The sequence below is a fragment of the Scleropages formosus genome, chromosome 10 (assembly GCF_900964775.1).
Source record: "Scleropages formosus chromosome 10, fSclFor1.1, whole genome shotgun sequence".
NCBI classification, from domain to species: Eukaryota; Metazoa; Chordata; class Actinopteri; order Osteoglossiformes; family Osteoglossidae; genus Scleropages; species Scleropages formosus.
This window is the reverse complement of record NC_041815.1, coordinates 28,983,907-29,003,182: the sequence shown is the minus strand read 5'-3', so window position 1 is coordinate 29,003,182 and position 19,276 is coordinate 28,983,907. Positions and strand designations below refer to the sequence as shown.

At 50.7% G+C, this 19,276-nt stretch overlaps 1 protein-coding gene across 1 annotated transcript in view; it reads right to left on the bottom strand.

The window, feature by feature from the left end:
* grm5b (glutamate receptor, metabotropic 5b) overlaps positions 1-19,276 on the bottom strand; it is a 73,018-nt gene that overhangs the window by 18,062 nt on the left and 35,680 nt on the right. Inside the window, exon 4 of the mRNA XM_029255643.1 lies at positions 138-373. Within this exon, the coding sequence (XP_029111476.1) occupies positions 138-373 (236 nt within the window). The remainder of the gene's footprint in view (positions 1-137; positions 374-19,276) is intronic.

The window sequence follows — 19,276 nt, the reverse complement described above, 5'->3', positions numbered from 1 at the left end:
GAGATGACAAATGAAGTCGACCCCGCAGAAGAAACTACGGAGATGGGGGCCAAGAGGAAAACAAAGGAAGGTGTTGGGTGCGTGACTGTGGGCCTGGGCACGGTTGCCAGTGCCAGGGCCAGATGCGGCTCACTCACTGGTGCAGGTGCGGTTGTACTGGAGGTTCTCCTGCGGGTGTCCCTTCAGGCGGCACTGAAAGCGATGTTGCCAGAACTCGGGGAACCAGGGGTCGCGCAGGTTGGTGTCGGGCCGCAGCCGCAGATAGTAATCGTCGAACCACTTCACGTCGGCCGACTGGAGCTTGATGGTGATGCCGCCAGCGGCCTCCTGCACGTAGCCGTCGGTGACGTCATAGCGGTCCGCCCAGCCGTCGCTGCAGGGAAAGAGGCGCAGCCTGGTGTGACAATATACTCACCAATCAAGCCACGCTGAAACCTTTTCCTCTGCACCCGTGGCCTGATATTATTTCTCAGACACAGAAAAGGTAAGATCTCAGCAGACCTTGTCATTGATTCCGCTCGTAACAAGGTAAACACTGCACCGAGGAGGCCTTCCGCCGCTTTGCCCGAAGATTATGACTCCCCGCCGAGACAATCATTCGTAGGAACCCGGCTGATACGTCATGCTAAGCAGGGATGTCAGTGGTTATGATTTGTGCAGATTACAGCATGTACATACAATCCATTACAGTCTATCTCATCCTGTTTGTATGACGTCAGATGCTCCGATCCCCAATAACGGGAAAAAAAGGGGAACTAAAGTTGCTGATGCGGTATTATCGATAACAACATTTCGATGTCAAAATTGACATCAAGAGCTCGGGCTAAAATATAGTTATACAGAATGCATAAACATATGTTTTCATGCCTTCGCATTTGGATGGTTGCGTTCAGCTGTGGCTAAAAGCAGCTCACGTTTTTGCGTCGCCCCTGTCTTATTCATCAGAGAAACCAAGGACTTCTGAAATGTTACAGACACACCGAGTTCCATCCTCTCCAGCTTTGTAGCATTTAAATTTATTACAAATGGCATTTATAATTTAAAACAGGATTTTAGGAATTAATTTTAACGTCAGCAAGTGTCAAGAAAGGCATCATAATGAGTCATTACTGGATTACAACGAGAAGCTCGCATTGTTTCGAGAGCTCAGGCCGTGCAGCCATTCTTCTCAGTTTGGATGACAAGTTAGCCGAGTAAACATTCCTCCATCTGTGCCTTCCAGAGATCCACAGTTCTGTTTCCAAATGATTTTGAAAAATTGTACTAACGATATTAATAATATCGGTAGTAACAAACTGCCCATAAAGCTCCGTTTTCACTTCCTGTGATGCAGATCCGCACTTGTGTTTCTTTCTCTTCCTCTTTTCCTCCTATTCTCCACTTATTTGTTCAAGCAATGCTTTCTCCCTCTTTCTAAAGACCTGACATTTTGAGCTCAAAAGAAGGCGGGGAAGCCGAGTAAAATGAAGGCACTAGGTTGTGCCAACGCACTGCAAACCATCAGCCTTTTGATACGCGATGATGAAGCGGTGAGATGGTGGAGCTCTGGGTCAGGGCTGACACGTCCTGAGAAATCCTTTTTCGAAAAGCGCCGTCTCGTCTGAATACAAAGAGACCGCACCTGCGAATGTGCGACCATAACATACCGAGCAGGAAAACAAGAAGACCAGGGGTAGCGAGGGGAACCCATCCTGCAGAGGAGTGACTCCTGTGGGGCTGAAAGAACAGCTTATTTGCTGGAAGAAAAGAAGTGCAATAACCTAGTTTCACTTTGTGACGGCAAACTGGGCAACGTTTCAATCCAAACGGCAGGACATGCAAATGAAAATCTCCGTGTTCTGACAGTGCACATCTTTTAAGCTACATGCTGGTATCTTAAAAAGCTGGATTTGATTTTCAGTTCAACAGTGTGGCAGCCTATCAGTGGCTGTTAAAAAAAAAAAAAAAAAAAAAACAGTTACATAAAAATATCTTAAAATAAATTGTGTCTGGGGCAACTTTCTAATAGACATGGTGGGCAGGTACTTGTGCTGGCTGGACTGCAATGCTGTTATAAAAATATGAAACATAAACCAGTGATTAACTGCATCTTTTACATGACTGTCATAGGAAAGTACAGTAATATTCTTCATCATAGCAAGATGGAAGAAAAACACATAATACAAGTTTAACGATGGTTATGTAAGTAAGCTATAGAGGGATAAAAAAGTTTAAGAGAGTCGTGTTATACTTACAAAACCCTTACAATCACTCCTTTTCTCATAAATCAATGTTTGCATAAATGATTATTTTTATACTCATTATACTGATAATGCTTCCGTTGCATGCACTTAATTTAATATGAATTCTATAACATCTTCCGCTCCACTTTCATATCAAACAGACATCTATGTGTCATTTGACTCACAGGAGATGATTGCGTAACATTTATATCACTTACTCATTAAGTGCAGTGTCTACAGTGATGATTTCAGCCATGGTGCATGCATTTATTGGACTTGGTAAAGGTGAGTCTGGCGTTTCCCTTTAAAGCAGAGCATCTGCGTGAGGGAACACAGCAATCCATAGGTGTGCCAAAGAGGAAACGCGCAAATGAAACCAGGGAGAATATCAAGTTTTTTGGATGCAAGCGCAAAGAGGGGGAAGAATTGCAAATCTCTAACCGCAACATCTCAAAAGTGAACATTTGGTACCCAATAATTTATGAAAACGCGGGCCATATGGTCAGTGTGCTCTGGCGGTAAATTAAATATTTCACGTTGCCGAAGAAAGGGAAGCTGCGCTCGAGGCTATGTAGTTTGTCTCGGCCACCCTTGCAATTGAAAACAAACTGCTCTGTGATTTAACGTCTTAGACAAATGGCATTGAGCCATTAATAAATAAAAATGTTAAAAAAAAGCTTTTCTGCCTCATGGCTTTATAGATGTTCCAGAACTGAGGACAAGTGAATATGATTCCATCATCGTTATGGCTAAGGCAGCAATTCGGATTCGTCCCCGTACCATGACAAAAGGTTGAAATGTGCCCTGCCCATGCTGTTCTTACACACACGCAGCTGTCCGTGCCCTTGCGTAAGGACAAGCACAAACCAAATATCTCAAAATGTAGCGTGGAGCAGAAAACCCGCAGCTATAACTCAGATGAGCGGTTTGACGGGGACTGCGATAGGGCCTTGACACAAATAGATTGCAGCTCTCGCCACGTCCAGGAACACGGCATGGCGCTTGTGCCTCAAGAGTGACTTGATAGCGCCTCCCGAACACAGACGCACACGCAAACACACGCACGCTGGCTGAAGCCGCTTGTCCCGAGCGGGGTTGCGGTGAGCCGGAACCTAACCTGGCAACACAGGGCGTAGGGCAGGAGAGGGAGGGGACGCACCCAGGATGGGACACCAGTCTGTCACAAGGCACCCCAAGCAGGACTCGAACCCCGGACCCACGGGAGAGCAGGACCAGGCCAACCCGCTGCGCCACCGCGCCCACCCACCTCCCAAACAATACACTTTAAAATGCTTCCCGGAATAAGATTCACCCTTCATGTTTTGATTATGCACAGATTTGTGCTCCGGCCGTTCGATTTCGGCAATACCTGTAGCGTACGCAAGGTGACTGCCGTGGGGCCGCAAGGCCAGGCCCCCGCTGCGAATCTGGGTCAGCGATCACAGTTACTGCTTGCCTGCCTGAAGCCGATCCAAAACACACGCCACGTCCTTCCAGCCAAAACTGGCCCCAGTGGCAGCGCTCCATCGAATCCCCTAGCAGTGGAGCGGTAGTAGCGCACGCCGATCCGTCTGCCGGCTCCCATTATCCAAATGGTACGCTTCCGTCTGCCACCTGGCACATTGTAGCCGGTGACACACACCAGGGACCATGTGAGCCTCAAAGCCCAACAGGGATCACGGGTCTGCAAGGCCACTGGGCCACAGACCGCATTGGTGCTCTGAAACTCTGGAAACCCAGAGTGCAGGCCCTGGCTGGGGGGGGGGGGGTTTTGGTGGGAGGGGCCATTGAAGCAGGGACTCGTATTTCTTATGAGTCAAGAGATTGTTACTGTCTTTATTGTTTTCATGGCATAGAAACAACCTAAATTTCTTTATTGTTCTCTTGCATTTGTTGGTGGTTCTCTACATACATTTATTTGTCAGACACTTTCCTCCAAAGCAACTTCCAATGAACTCTTTGTAGTGTTATCAGCACACACACCTTATTTACCACAGTGACTTACACTGCTAGATACACTACTTACACTGGGTCACTCATCCGTACATCAGTGGAACACACACACACACACACACACACACTATGAGTGAACCTGAACAGCATGTCTTTGGAGTGTGGGAGGAAACCAGAGCACCCAGAGGAAACCCCCACAGACATGAGGAGAACATGCAAACTGTACACAGACTGAGCAGGGATCAAACCCATGTCCACTTTCACCACCCAGGTGCTGTGAGACAGCAGTGCTACTCACCGTGCCACCGTGCCGTAGCAGTACGTGACTTGCAACATATACAATTTACGATCAACAAGACCGATGATGGCCGTCACATCAGCGTTTTTATATTATTTTTAAGTCCAATGCAAAGTAGTAACGTCTAACGTTGACCGCTCCACATGCTATATGAGAACATCGGTCGGTCGATCTGCTGCAAGGAACCATTGTTGTTCTGCAATCAGCGACTGCATTTTATTTACAAAGATGCTGCTTTATTTAGAGGATGTTTTGTTCGTGATCTGAGCTACTTACTATTTCCAATGACTAGCAAGCAAAAATTTTCTGGTGGTGCAGAAAAGAAAAAGCAGGAGAAAACAGATTTAGATATGAAAGTGAAAATAATAGCAAAGCATGAAAATATAATTGTAATACTGTACTTTATTTATAGAACTATTATTCCATGTTATAATCTTTGTAAAATGAATAATGTGTGAAAATTGTGAAAAAAAATGCAACAGAACCCTATTATACAACGTAGCACTCATGCACACAAACTCGTTATGTATATCTTTATGGTCCGTGTTGTACAGTATAAAGGGGGTTAAGACTGAAATGAGCAGTACGGTAGTGCAGTGAGTAGCGCTGCTGTTTCACAGCCCCTGGGTGGTGCGAGAGGACGTGGGTTCGATCCTCATTTAGGCTGTGGGGAGTTTGCATGTTCCGCCCGTGTCTGTTTGGGTTTCCTCCGGGTGCTCTGGTTTCCTCTCACAGTCCAAACACATGCTGTTCAGGTATCCCCAGAGAGTGTGTGTGTGTTCCATGGATGTATGGATGAGTGACCCAGTGTAAGTAGTGTATCTAGCAGTGTAAGTCACCGCGGTGAATAAGGTGTGTGGGCTCATAACACCACATAGAGTTCATTGGAAGTTGCTTCCATCTGCTAAACATGAAATTGCACAAAGTTTTGCGAATGTAAGTGAAGTACCACCTGTACATTATAGAGGTGGGAAAAAAAATTCCCGCTTGGGTTAGGGTGCAGTACTTCGGTCTCATCTTGAAGGAACAGACTCCGCACACATGTCCACCCGGGTACCAGTTCAACTGTGTCCACACACAGACCTTACAAGTGGCAAATGTACTCGTCATCTCAGCATCTCACAGGAGGAGAAGTAGAGGAAGATGACGCAGGGTCCAAGTAGGAGGGCGCACTCCAACGTGACATCATGCTCAACGGGAACAGTGTGGGGAAAATTACTTTCCTGCCAGCAGCGCTACACGACAAACCTGCCTGCTGCCAGCAAAACGAAAATTTTATTGTTGTAGCTGGTTGGCGCCGCACGGTATACCCACAATGCTTTGCTTGCAACCCCTTATCCCCGGTGCTAAAGTGCACAAAGTAACTGCAACGGTCCGTAAATCACATTTAATGGCACATTCCTGGGAATATTTTTCATACTCCATATTCCATGAATAAAAAAATCAATATATAAATGGAGTCGAGGGGAAAAACTGGGCAAAGACACGCAGCGAGGATCGGTGTGGAAAATGGCTTCAATGAAGTGCTTCTTGTCTTCCGGTGTGCCAAGGACATACAGTACATGCAGTAAAAATCAACATTTCAGAGGTAAAAACAGGAACGTTTTCCATTCCAGAGACATGGCGCTTTACGTACGAGCTTCAGCGCATCCTGGAAAACTCCTACAAGTAGCTCGTCTTCAACATACTGTATATTCACATTTATTCATTAAGCTTCTGCTGTTCTCCAGAGTGACTTGCACTGATTTGCCATTTAGACAATTGGATCATTTTTACTGTATCGGTTCAGGCTAAGTACCATATAGGTTACTACATCTGGATGTGGGATTGGAGCCTAGAAATCTCAGTATTGATGTAATATGAATCAGCCTTATTCTTCATTTCCCCTTTGATGACTGTGGTGAGGTTTAGAACCTGGGTAGAGTCATCCTTCCATTCTTCCATTTTCTCTTAGCCTCCTTTTTAATGGATATTCCTCGTTTCGCGAATTCGATTCTTATTTCCCGTAAGTGATGCGAAACTAGAAGCTGAAGCAGCGCTTCTGTTTCTGCAGGGAGGCCACTGAGCACCGACCACACAGATCCAAACCCAGTCATCGCAAGCTTTCCCACATCTCCTCGGCACCGTCTGCCAACCGGCCCGTCAGATGGGAACAAACAGGCCCGGAATAAACCGCATGCTGAATTGTGTCACATCTCACGGATTCTGCAACAGCCTGTTTGATCATCAGGTTCCCCTCTGCCGCACGGTGTGGACCGGCCTCAGGCGACAGTTTTAATGCCTTCGAACCCACGACACATCATCCGAGTGAGCACGGTGTACTGGAAATACATTCTGCTGCAGTACCCAGGTGGCGCTACGAACACTCCGGATGTCGAGATGCCCCCTGTTTCTGTCTCCTCTACCACACAGGTGCAGGAGACCCTTCCAAGATCAGCTCGACATGACCATTTATTCATTTATCAGATGCTTTAGTCCAAAGTTAGGTACAACACGGTAAACAAAGTGCATTTACAACAGATGAAGAGCTTTAGACACAGACACAGAATTAAGGACACAGCTTGTGTGTCTGACACCACTATGTTCCTGCTTCACATCCCTTTAGAAACTCCCACAGAAGTAGCATTCAGACATCAAATCCATAGATAATCATAGCAGATGGTGTTGGACTCATTTATGGAGCTGTCGGAAGTTCAAGAGAGAAGTGACTCTGAAAGAGATGGCTTTGAGACCCTTCTTGAAAGTGCGAGGGATTCAGCAGCTCTGAGGGAAAGTGGGAACACTACTCAGAACTCTGATAACCGCACTATGGACAAACCAGACCCAGAAAATAGACACCTCCCTACAAGGTCTTCATCATCTCTTCCAACACACCCTACTGCACACAACATCTTGACCATTTGCGGTGGGCGGGGCTTAAACATGGACTCACATCCCAATGGGAGTTTGAAGAACGAATCCTGGACACAGTCGCCACTCAGACACACCGTCACCAACGCTCTTCAACAGCTAAGGATTACTCCTCCCATTTTCTCAAAGCGACTTCTTGAGTGCCCAAGTGTCCCTTTTTCCACAAACAGAGGAGAGCTTCCAACTTTTAGAGGCGGCTCATGACGGTCTCTCCCTTTGCACATTTCTGAGGCGATGCAGGTCCGAGGAGGCGATGCAAGACTCCGAAACAGCTCGCCTGTCAAGAATTTCTGCGTTCGTGTAGCAGGACATTTTATCCATGTCTCGTAACTTCACGAGTTTTTTATCCTCTGGGGATTTGAACCTACAACCTTGCGTGTGCGATCCGTGTCATTAACACATAACGGCGAGACCGTGATGAAAGTGGTTCCGTCCCCCCCCCCAGTCTGATCCGTCTTCTCAACAATGCCGTTTCAAGTGGAGCTTCGAGCTGGAGGATTGCTTTTAAAGAAATGCTCACTTTTGAATAATGTCGCCATGAAAGCAGCCTGACCCCCCCAGGGCACATGGGGTGGGGGGCGGGGGGGTTGAGTGAACAGCGACCCCTTTCATGTTCTGACATATAATCCCATTTTTTTGGAAAAAGGCAGAACAAAAGAACACACACACACACACACACACACACACACACACACACACACACACGCTAGAACTGGAAGGCAGGTGTCACGGTGAAAGAGTATTTAATATTACAGCATTTTCCTTCGACCCAAAACAAAGCATTTTCCTTTTTTTGCCTTTTAAATGAATTCTATTGAATTTCCACAGTAAAAAACACAAAGCCGCGCTTTAAGGTGAAATCAATCGGTGTTTGTTTGGGTTATGCAAGTGTGTACCACGCTTCTGCATTCCAGTGTGTTTCAGGAGGAGGGGAGAAAAGCTGCGATGTGACATTTAAAGGCGTAGAGGATGCGCAGCCTGAAAGGCACCGTGGTAAATGCGCGCTTTTGTTCCAAAGGAAAAGAGGCCCTTTACCACGGTCGATGCCTTTCCAGCAGCTTGGCCTCTGCACATGAGGTCAAGCTGATTCATCGGCACCGAAAGAACCGGTGGGAGGTTTCCCGAACGGAGCCTGGACACGGTCGCTACTCCGACGCACCGTCACCAACGCTCTTCCTCCCGTCCAGCCGTTTTCAACAACCGCTTGTGTTCGCTTCTCCAGGGGAACAGAAAATCGCGAGCTGCCAAAGAAACTACAAGAGCAGCTTGATTTTTTAAAGGTGACTTCGAATGACCTCCCCCTTTCACTCAGAACTGCTGAATCCCTGTCCACGTTTAAAAAGGGTCTTCAAACTCATCTCTTCCAGACTCACTTCACCCATCATCTCTTAAGTTCATGTAAGGCGTAAATGTTCACGCACCATAAATTTAGTATCATCCCCTGATCAATCCTTCACACAGCTACTCCTGTAATGTAACATAAATGTTTCTATGTATCTCAAAAAAAAAAAAAGAATTATTACTAGGAATGTGATCAGGACTCATTGATATTCAGATAAAGGTTTATACAGCTACTCGTGTGATGAACGTTGGTTCATATGGTGGAAAGAAACAAACTAACCGCACTTAAGAATCACACGTTTGCATCTAAGTGTCTCTTCCTGCTCATGTGATGAACACACTGTATTTTCTACGAGATGTACGTCGCTTTGGGGAAAAGTGTCTGTTAAATGAACACATGTACATGTAAATGTAGATGAAGACACGCGAAGAGAGCAAAGGCTGTAAAGCAGGAGAAGCGAAAAACCCCAGCGGTCGCTGATCTCCCAGCCGAAGCCTTGACCAGCTGTTTACAGAGGAAACGGTCGACCGTCCGCCCGCCACCGCGTTCCCGCCCCGAAGAGCGCAAACTCAGACGAGCAGGCCGCTCGTCCTCCCGCAGATCTCAGCTACATCCGCCGTCCCTCACGGAGGGACGACAGCTCTCGCCCCATATCCCCGGGCACGTGCCGCCTGTCCGGGCCCCGCCTTCCTCTCCTTCCCGGCCTCAGGTGCGAAGAAAAAAAACGTTAAATTATGATTCATATCACCATCTGATATGACCGTCCCTGCGGAAGAGAATCTGCTATTGGGGCCTTGCTGCGCTTTACACACAAGGGTGCCTCGAAGGGCGCGGTAAACAGCGAGCGGGGCCCCCGGCCGTCAGAATCCACCGAACTTCTCCGCTGTCGGAGAACTTAGATCAGTCAGATACCAACACGCATCTCGCGACGTGACGCAAAACAGGCAGAACCGCGGGCGTCTCGCTCCGCCGTACACGTTACAACTTGTTTTGTCATCCACTCCTATTAAGATCTGGAGAGATGAGCGGAGATATCGCGCCGTCCCTGCCCTTTCTTATTGGGCACGGCAACGGCCGTGTTGCCGTGGAGACGGCATCGCTACCTACGCCGGTCCAGCTATGGAGTTGTATCGCTTAAACAAATGAGCGTGGCACTTTGTGGATAATGACAATCGCAAAGTGCGAGCCCACAGGAGCGCAAGAAGTGCGCGAGTCACGCGGCGCCAAAAAAAGCACAAGCGCCGTAAGAGCGACGAGGTGGGGACAGGAATTTTGAGGAAGGCCACCGCGGCCACGTCGCTTTCCGTAGGACCCGTCGTCGTCGTTCCCGCGGACGGCATCGTGCCGGGAGACGACGCTTCCGGCCCGAGCGCCGACAACACGCCGACGGCGGGCCGCGGCCTTCGAACGAGCCCCGCACGGAAGGTCCGGAAGCGCTTCGACCGCCCCGCGAAGGTTAAAAAAAGGGGTGTCGATGCGAAGCGCCCTCAGCGGCCGGCAGGCGCGGTGACGGAGGAGGGCGCCGGCGCACACGTCCCGCTCTTTGTTGGAGCGCTCGTGAACCTGGCAGCCACGCGTTACGCAACCGCTGGTGTGGGCGTCCTTTTTTTAGTCAACACAGAAAGGGTTTTATAACTAGTCCTCGGAGCTGGTGGGGGGGGGGGGGGGGCGGGGGGGAGGCCGCATTAAATCCACATTCATTCAACGGAATCTGAGAGTGAAACCTTTAACACCCCCCGGGATGGTTTTTATGCCCCCTCCCCCCACAGGGTCCCTCAGATCCACTTTTGCTTAATGTGGCTCATATTTATATATTTTTTTCTGCCTTCCATCTGGAATATTGCACAGCATATGGAAGCGAAGCTCTGAACGCTGCAGATTTTACCGCGTTTCCCTTTATTCTTATTCACACCACGAGAGAAAAGTCCCACGTTGACGCTGAAAGTTCGTTCCATCCGCTGAAGGAGGTATTGAAAATGATAAACATTCTGGATGATAGAACCGTGGTTTTTTTTGCGACGAAACTGAGAAGCTCTTCAGATATTTGACCTTTTCAGGTGTCAAAATGACCTTTCGGACGCAGCGCCGCCGCCCAAATTACTTCATTTCTGCTGGCAGTGCTGGTGGAGAAACACGGAGAGCAAATATATTACCTGTGCAACCTATGACTCTTCATTTCTGATGACTTCGGGAACTAATTATGAATTTTAATCACCCTTCGTTGTCAAAAATGATTGGATTGAGCGTCGGAGTTGCAGCTCGGCGTTCCACAGGGAGACGGATCGCTTCTCACCGATCGAGGACGGCTTCTGTCGGAGAGAATAAAGCAACCCCCCGCTGGAGAAGGAAGGCGCGCGGAGCACACGGAGAGCCCGTGCCCACGACGCCTCCTCGGGATGCGTTTTCCGTCTGTTTTCCCACGAGGCTCTGCTGGCAGCGCGGGGCTCGGATCCGCACTCGGCCTCGACGGCTACGAACGCTGAGGAGAGCGTTAAAACCCGGCGGTAAAGGCGCCGCAACCCATTCTGTGCTCCCGGCTCTCGACGGCGTGCAGTAATGTCACAATTCATAAAAGCACCACAAACTTACCCTGACAAGTATTCACTCATCAGATGTTTTCCTCTAAAGGGACGTAAAGCAGAGTCCATTAACGTGCAGGAACAACAGACAAAGAGCTTTACACACAGATGCAGGATTAAGGACACGGCTCGTGTGTGTGACACCACCATGTTGCTGGTTCGCATCCCTCCAGTAGCTCCTATAGGAGTGACATTCAAGTATCGAATAGATAGATAATCATAGCAGATGGTGTTGGACTTATTTATGGAGCTGGCAGGAGATCGGGAGAGAAGTGGCTCTGAAGGAGATGGGTTTGAGACCCTTCTTGAGTGTGCGAGGGATTCAGCGGCTCTGAGGGACACAGGGAGTTCATGCCACCACATCGCGGACAAAACTGAGAACTGGCCAGCTTTCGAGTCTGGGCAAATATTTGATGCGCCGCCTCTCGAACTGGCGTACGGAGGCGAGCGGAGTCCACGCGGAGTGAGCCGTTGATGAACTTGGAGGGAGAGCTGCACTCGCAGCCAGGATTTCTCCCCGTGCGCCCGGCGGGTCCAGCGTGTGTCCTCATCCGTTTGATATTTACACTTCACCGAAGAGTTTTTGTTGTTGCCTTCGATCACCGATGCCGTCACCTCACCGGTTTTCTCTTTCAAATAACGCAGCGTTCACAAAAACGACCCAAAAAAGCGTCTCGCCATCGACCGTAAACGCAACGCAGCAGCTCGCGTCGCTCGGCGAGAGGACCGCTAAGGTCACATTCACAGCGACGTGCGGACGGGCCCACCTGGGTCTCCAGCAAATCTCCAGTGCAGCCGTCTCTGCTGCCATGGCAACCTGGCATCGAATCCACGGGAACATCTGTTGCGCGGCACGTGGCCCTCGGAACCGTTCGTCGGCCCGCCGGTCAGATGTGGCGGACGTTCGACTTCCCCTTCCCCACAGGAAGTTGTCACTGTTCGGTCGCAGCGCGCGACAGACGGAAAAGGGTTCGGTCTGAGTCGAGACGTGGTCGCTGCGTCCATTTCCTTTCTCCCGTATTTAGTGCAGAATCACAGTTAAATAGAGTCAGGATTTTTCACGTTACTGCCAGCGGGCTGACCTAACGCGCACGCACACGCACGCACACACACACACACGTAAGTATGATCACAGATATACGTGTTCCACCCTGGAAGAACTTCATGTGCTTCCACCACCTAGGAGGTGTAGCAGGACTGCTGATGTGACGGTCCTGGGTTCGAACCCTGCTGTAATTCATTACGTCAAGGTACCGACCCTGAACTGATACAGTAAAAATTACTCTGCTGTATAAATGGGTAAATCATCATGTTTGTCTAACATTGTAAGTGACACTGGACAAAGGAACTGGGCAATTATTATTATTGTTGTTGTTGTTAATAATAATAATAATAATAATAAACACACACACACACACACGTTGTCTGAAGCCGCTCGTCCCAAACGGGGATGCAGAGAACCAGAGCCTAACCCGGCAACACGGGGCACAAGGCTGGAGGGGGAGAGGAGACACCCAGGAGAGGACGCCAGTCCATCACAAGGTACTCCAAGTGGGACTCGAACCCCAGACACACCAGAGAGCAGGCCGTGGCAAAACCTGCTCCGCCACCGCGCCCCCTTTATAATAATAATAATAAGAAAAATAATAATAATAATAGGCAACTCAAACGTACTCCCAGGGGGGCATTGCAGTGTCACACTGTCCTGTTAAGTCAGTACAGACAAAGTCCACACTCCAGGGTAAGTTCCTATCAATACAGGTAAACAAAGTCAAACGTAATGAATGAATGATTTTTTTTTATTTTGTTAGTCCCAAAGGGAAACTGCCCTACTTTGCAGCAGTTTACAACACATGATATAATATGCTGTGTCGACATGGAAATAAAGAAACAGAGATAAGAAGTGGAAAAAAACAGGAGGGACTAAATCAAACATGAAGAAAACACATACATACAGACACACATATATATATATATACTGTATGTGTGTGTGTGTGTTTCCATCTGTACGTATTTCCTTATATAGACACACAGAGAAGCAAAGGGTGGCGTGTGGAGTGAGGTACTACAGAGTACAGTTTGTAGACGAAAGGTAATGAGACTGTATCCGTCACCCATGGAGGACGGAGCTCCGCTCCAGCTCAGTTTTCGGGTTTCCACTGTTAAAACTTGAAAGACACATATCGGTTACATTTAGTCACGTATCGACTTTTCTCCAAGGCTACTTACACCAATTCACCCATATATACAGTTACGGGTAATTCTGACTGGAGTAATTCAGGGCAAGTACCTCGATCGAGGGCACTACAGCAGGTAGAGGGATTTGATCCCAGGCCCCTCGAGCCCAAACGTGGCGGCCGTGACCACTACGTCACGCGACGTTGAGTCGACACGTAGTTTCCTCCAGTTGGCGTCTCCGCCGCCGCCGTCTTAGCCCAACGCGAACGCCGGCGGGGTCTCGGCGCGGCCGCGGCCTCCTGTCGCGCTTACGCTTTCGCAAACAAAGGTGCCCCGTCTGAGCCGGGATGCCTCGTGACTCGCGCGTTTCGCTGAGAAGAGCGTGGCATTTGCACCCTGGACGGACCGCAGGTCAACCGCTGGCTCGGCGTCCAGACCAGCGAGCGGCACAGCAGGTGACGCCAACCCCTCAGTGTGGTGAAATGGCTTATTTGATGACCGGAGGGACTTCGGAAAAGCTGCCCGGTTTTTACGCTGTTATTTGACCTTGCGGCACCCAGGAGCGGCGAGAGGGAGCGGGAAGGGACGGCGGCGGCGGCGGAGTCGCGGCGCGAGCAAAACTCATTTAGCAAATGTCACAACTGTCACGGAGACACACAGAGCACGCATCGCGCCTAAGCTGATTAGAGGGCGCGAGCCTGGCGGAGTCTGGAGGGTGCATTTACTGGCGGGTCACGTCCGACAGGCCCCTGGGCCCCTCCCCCGCCCCTCCGCCGCGCGAGCCGAGCCGAGCCGAGCCGGGCGCCGGAGCCGGAACGTGACGCGGGGCTTTCGAGATCCCGAGGCGTGACGGTAATCATCCGCTCACCTTACTTTTCCCAGGGTCCTCTGGGTGCAGGGGACGAGCGCTGCGGGGCTGGCTGGGCCCGAGACAGAGACTCCGCCCACGATTATGTTAGAAAAAGCAACATCGGAGCCGCGCAGGAGCCCACACCCATCGCCGTTTGGCAAATTCGCTCCCGGCATGCGCTGGGACCGCACCTCAGTCACATCCTCCTTCAAAGGCCGAGGCTCGATGGCGACGCCTCCAGTGCGCTCGTTTCCATTCGCTGAGCGTCCAAGTATGAGTTTAGGGAAAAGGCAGGGCTGACGTGGCGAGCTTGACACGCTGACACGTGTGTTTATCTGAAAAACCTCCGAGGGAGCAGGACTCCGCGAGCACCGGGTGGCGGTAACCCTGCATCGCACCGCCGGTCGAACCCGTCGATCCGGTCCGAATCGCCGTTTCGACGAGATCTCGGCACCGTCGTTCTATAGGTTCGGTGCTTCGGGCGCTCTCGGCGCAGTAGGGCCCTCGTGCGCGGGAACGCGGGGGCGACTCCAACGCGCTCGGCTCTTCACGTCGTCACCCTTGGCTGTTTTTCGAAGCCCTAACAAAAATAACGCGCTGCTCCCTTCCACTTGTACACCCTCCGGTGACGTGGCCGGTGTCGCTCGTGTGATGGATCAACGTGCGAAAAGAGACACGCTCACGGCCGGCTTGGAGCGCTGGGTCGTGCGACCGTTTCCAGAACACTCCAGCAGCAGCAGTGGGCGCCGCCGGGCCCCCGGGGCCATTCGGTTCGACACGCGCTGCTCCGCAAATGCTGCCGAACGCGTCCGCGTCGTTTTAGCCGGCATCCTCTGTGATGATAAACAGACGGACCCCACATTTTCCCATTTACACCCGATTTACCGAAGGACTTCAACTTAATCAAGGGTACTACAGCAGGAGAGAGACTTGAACCAGGGACCTTTGACTACAAGGTGACGGCTAGAAGCGCTGCACTACCTGGTGCCTCCGCGTGTAAACATTAATTGTGTTTCCCATTGATTTTACTTTGCTGGAAACATTGTACGTGTGTACTCTGTGTGTGTGTGTGTGTGTGTGTGTGTGTGTGTGTGTGTGTGCGTGTGTTTGGGGGGTTGTCCTGGAAGGTGGAGGGACAGTTGGATTGTGGACACCTGTACTGCTATTTGCTGATGGGGTCAATAATCTGCAGTAATTACTGCATGTACACACACACACGCACACACGCACACACTCCCACATACACACACACAAAGGAAAGGTATAGAGAGGCGCCAAACACCTGAGGAGTGCCCCACTTCCTCCGTGACACACTCCATTAGCCTCATTCGGGCCTCTTACCCGAGTCGCTCCAAACAGCAGCGCGGAAACGATGGCTGTCAGCACTTGCACCGGAGTTACAGCGATGCAGGTAATTAGCAAGGGATTCTGGGAGAAAGCGGAACAATCCGGAAAGCAGGCTTCTCGGGCGCCTGGCAACGGCTGCAGAGCAGGTTTAAATACAGCGCACGTCCATTTGACTCGCTTTACTGCTGTCGGGAAGCATTCCTAGATGCAGACCTGCTGGCAAAAAGGGCAAATAAAAGTTTAATGTGGACCATAATAAGTAATAACAAAAGTACATTTGGTGCCGTCGCATTTAATCCGCACTGGGAAATTCAACAGTCTGCATCTGTCACTCTGGCTTCTACACAGCAGGCGAGAGACAATAATATATTTTAACTACTAAAGGATTCAAGATCTGCACCCTGATACCTTCAGGACCTCATCACACCCCAGCAACAGCGCTGTGCTCCTCCACCTCTGGTAGATTAAAGTCAAAAATCTGTATATTCTCAGTCTTCGCCCCGATGAGGTGGAATGAGTTCCCTGTGCCCCTCAGAGCTGCTGAATCCTTCCCACATTCAAGAAGGGTCTCGAGCCCATGTCCTTCAGAGCCACTTCTCTCCTGATTTTCTGACCACTCCATAATCGAGTCCGACACCACCTACTTTGATTATCTATGTGTTTCATACTCGAATGTCACTTCTATAGAAGCTACTGGAGGGATGTGAACCAGCAACATGGTGGTGCCAGACACACAGGCTGTGTGTCCATAATCCCGTGTCTCTGTCTACAGCTCTTCATCTGTTGTCGATGCATTTTTGGAGAAACGTGTCGGATAAATGAATAAGAATGAGTCCACATAGCGGGAAATTTCGGGAAACAGGTAGTGTAGTGGTTACAGGTGTTGCCTTGCAATCAAAGAACCTGGGTTCCAATAAAAATTCGTACCGTAGTGGCCCCGATCGAGGCTCTTATCCTGAACCGATGCGGTAAAAGTTACCCAGCTGTACAGACAGCGTAAAGTTGATTAGTGTACAAACCTTGTAAACCACCCCATGAAAGCATCATATAAATGATATAACTGAAGAAATAATAATTAGCTAAATGGAGACACACCTACGTGAGAGTCTATCATAAACCCATCTTGGTACATGAGGTGGTGGAAAGCAGGAAGGTTCCTGCAGCAGGCACATGCAGAATAACGGAATATGATGAGAAACGGTGCAGGTGAGAGACCCCGCGCTCCAGCACGCCGAGTCCCACTTGTGAGCAGCACCTTCTCCAGAGCAGCAGCGTGGACCTCATGTCCTACCGCGCCGCTCGCATCGATTTCCCTCCAGCTAAAAAAACCTCATTCCCGAATCACCGAGGAGAGTATTTAAAGACTCCGTGTCAGAGGGGAACGGTTTCGCCGCAAACACCTCTGAGTCTCGGAGAGGAGTGACGGAGCCCCGTGTACATGGAGTTCTCGGGTTCGGGTTCGAGCTGAACGACGGCGCCTTTCTGAGGCCCCCGGCTCAAAGGAGCAGTTGTAACGCCGCCTGAGTCAATATTGTTTTAAATGTCAAGAACTGAGAGAAACATACAAACTCGGCGGTGGATTCAAACGGTGGCCTTTCCATCGACCGGGATGTACGCTGACTTTAACGCTCCCGCCGTCCATCCTGAGCACCAGCCGTCCCCGCCGCACCTCCGCTGCGCTGTTACGCGAGGAGTCGTGTCTCGTACAGGAAGGGTACCTGCGTCACGCAGATGGAGGAGCCCGGCGGAGGCGATGCTCTGCTGTTCGCGGCAGTTCAAGTACAATTACTGCTTCCTGAAATGTAAATAACCGTGAAATCACCCGTGCAGGGAGGAGGGAGGGTATAAGACACCAGATCCCCGGGAGAGGGTAGGAACCACCTGCAGGGAGACCTCGGGGTGATGATGGAGCGTGGAGAGGGCGAGCAAGAGAGAGAGACGCTGAGTGACAGAGAGAGAGAGACGGAGGCAGAGAAGGAAGGGAAGGGAAGGGAAGGGAAGGGGTGATGCTGTTACCAGGGCCCTCCTCCACTGCTGGAGTTTGTACCACGTCCCGCCACATCCACAGCTGGGGATTTGGGGGACAAACACTCATCCAGCTTGGGATGACGAAACCACAACATCAGAATGAATAAACAAACCTCCGACAGAGCACACTTGGGGAAAACGCTTCATTCAGTAAGATGAACACAAGATATTTTAGAAATCTTTTCCTCCAAGAACCTACTGGCAGCCGGGGGGTGGGGGGTAAACTTCTCCAAACGATGTCACGCGGGGGACGCGCCGGGCCGATTAGTGGCGCTGAGCGCAGGACGACCCGGAGCCCTTCCAGCCAAAAGGTCAATCGCCGACATCGCAAAGCTGTAAAGGGCCTTATAACAATAATCTGCCGCAAGTCGCTGGCATGGAAACACAGCAAAAACATACTTTCCCACCACCCGGGCTAATCCCAGATGCAAGACAGGCAGGGCCGGTGCCTACTGCTCGCGTCCGGCGGACTTTAACGGCAACACCTGCGTGAGGCAACAGGAAGTCTGCGAACGCCGCACCGTCCTCCGAGTCTCCGCACAACGCCTTAACGGCTCCCCCAGCCGAAGCCCGATCATTCGCAATTTTGCGAACGGAGACACCCGCCGGTGCCGCTTCCCCCAAGCTACAGACATTTATCTGACACTCTTCGCCCCCAACGTTAAGGTACCCACAGCTATCTACCCATTTATACAAGTGAGTCATTTTACTGGAGCAATTTAGGGTAAGTACCTTGCTCAAGGGTACTACAGCAGGCGGTGGGATTTGAACCCGTGACCTTCCGGTGCAGCGGCTCTAACCAGTAGGCTCCCGGCTGCCCCACACGGTTCCGCGAGGTTCTTCACAGCTGCGAAGACGCCGATCCCATTGGTCACATTTTGACAGGCAGTCAGGACTGGGGTACGGCATCCCGTACCAGCCGGGGGAACGAGCGCCGTCGCCGGAGACTCCGCCCCCCCACAGCCTCGGCTCCGCAATTAATTGGTCTCCGACGGTTCTAACCTCGGCGCGCTCAGCCAGCACCCGTCCCCCTTTTATAGGTACCTGAAACAGGAGCGCATTAAGGAAGAGTCATTATCTGAGGGAGGATGTAGGAAGTCATTTACAAACATGTCCCACAGTTAACATTTGTCATGCTGCTGGGGAAACAATACAGCGACACCGTGAGATAATTAACAGCCTTCTGCGGGCCACACGGGGGTTCCGGCGCCGTCCTCCCGTCTGCTGTAATACACGGCAAAACTCATTTAAGAGCCGTGTTTTCCTGATTATATCTTAGATCGAATTAGGTACGGCACCTTCTCGTGAAATTGGGCGGGATTTTGCACTTTCACGCGGCGTAAGAGCCGCTCCCGGACCGGAAAGCGGTCGCGACGCGCTCCTGTTCCGGCTTCCCGCCGAGGCGCCGCACCGCTCTCTCAGGAAGTCATCGACGCGCGCCCGCGGCTATTTAAAACGCAGGCGTTACGGTGGCATGATTCCGACTCGCAGGTGAGGCCTCTAATTGGAGGAGATCTTCCTCGGCGAACGGCTGCCTCCGGCGTCTGGACCGGACCAGACCGGACGAGA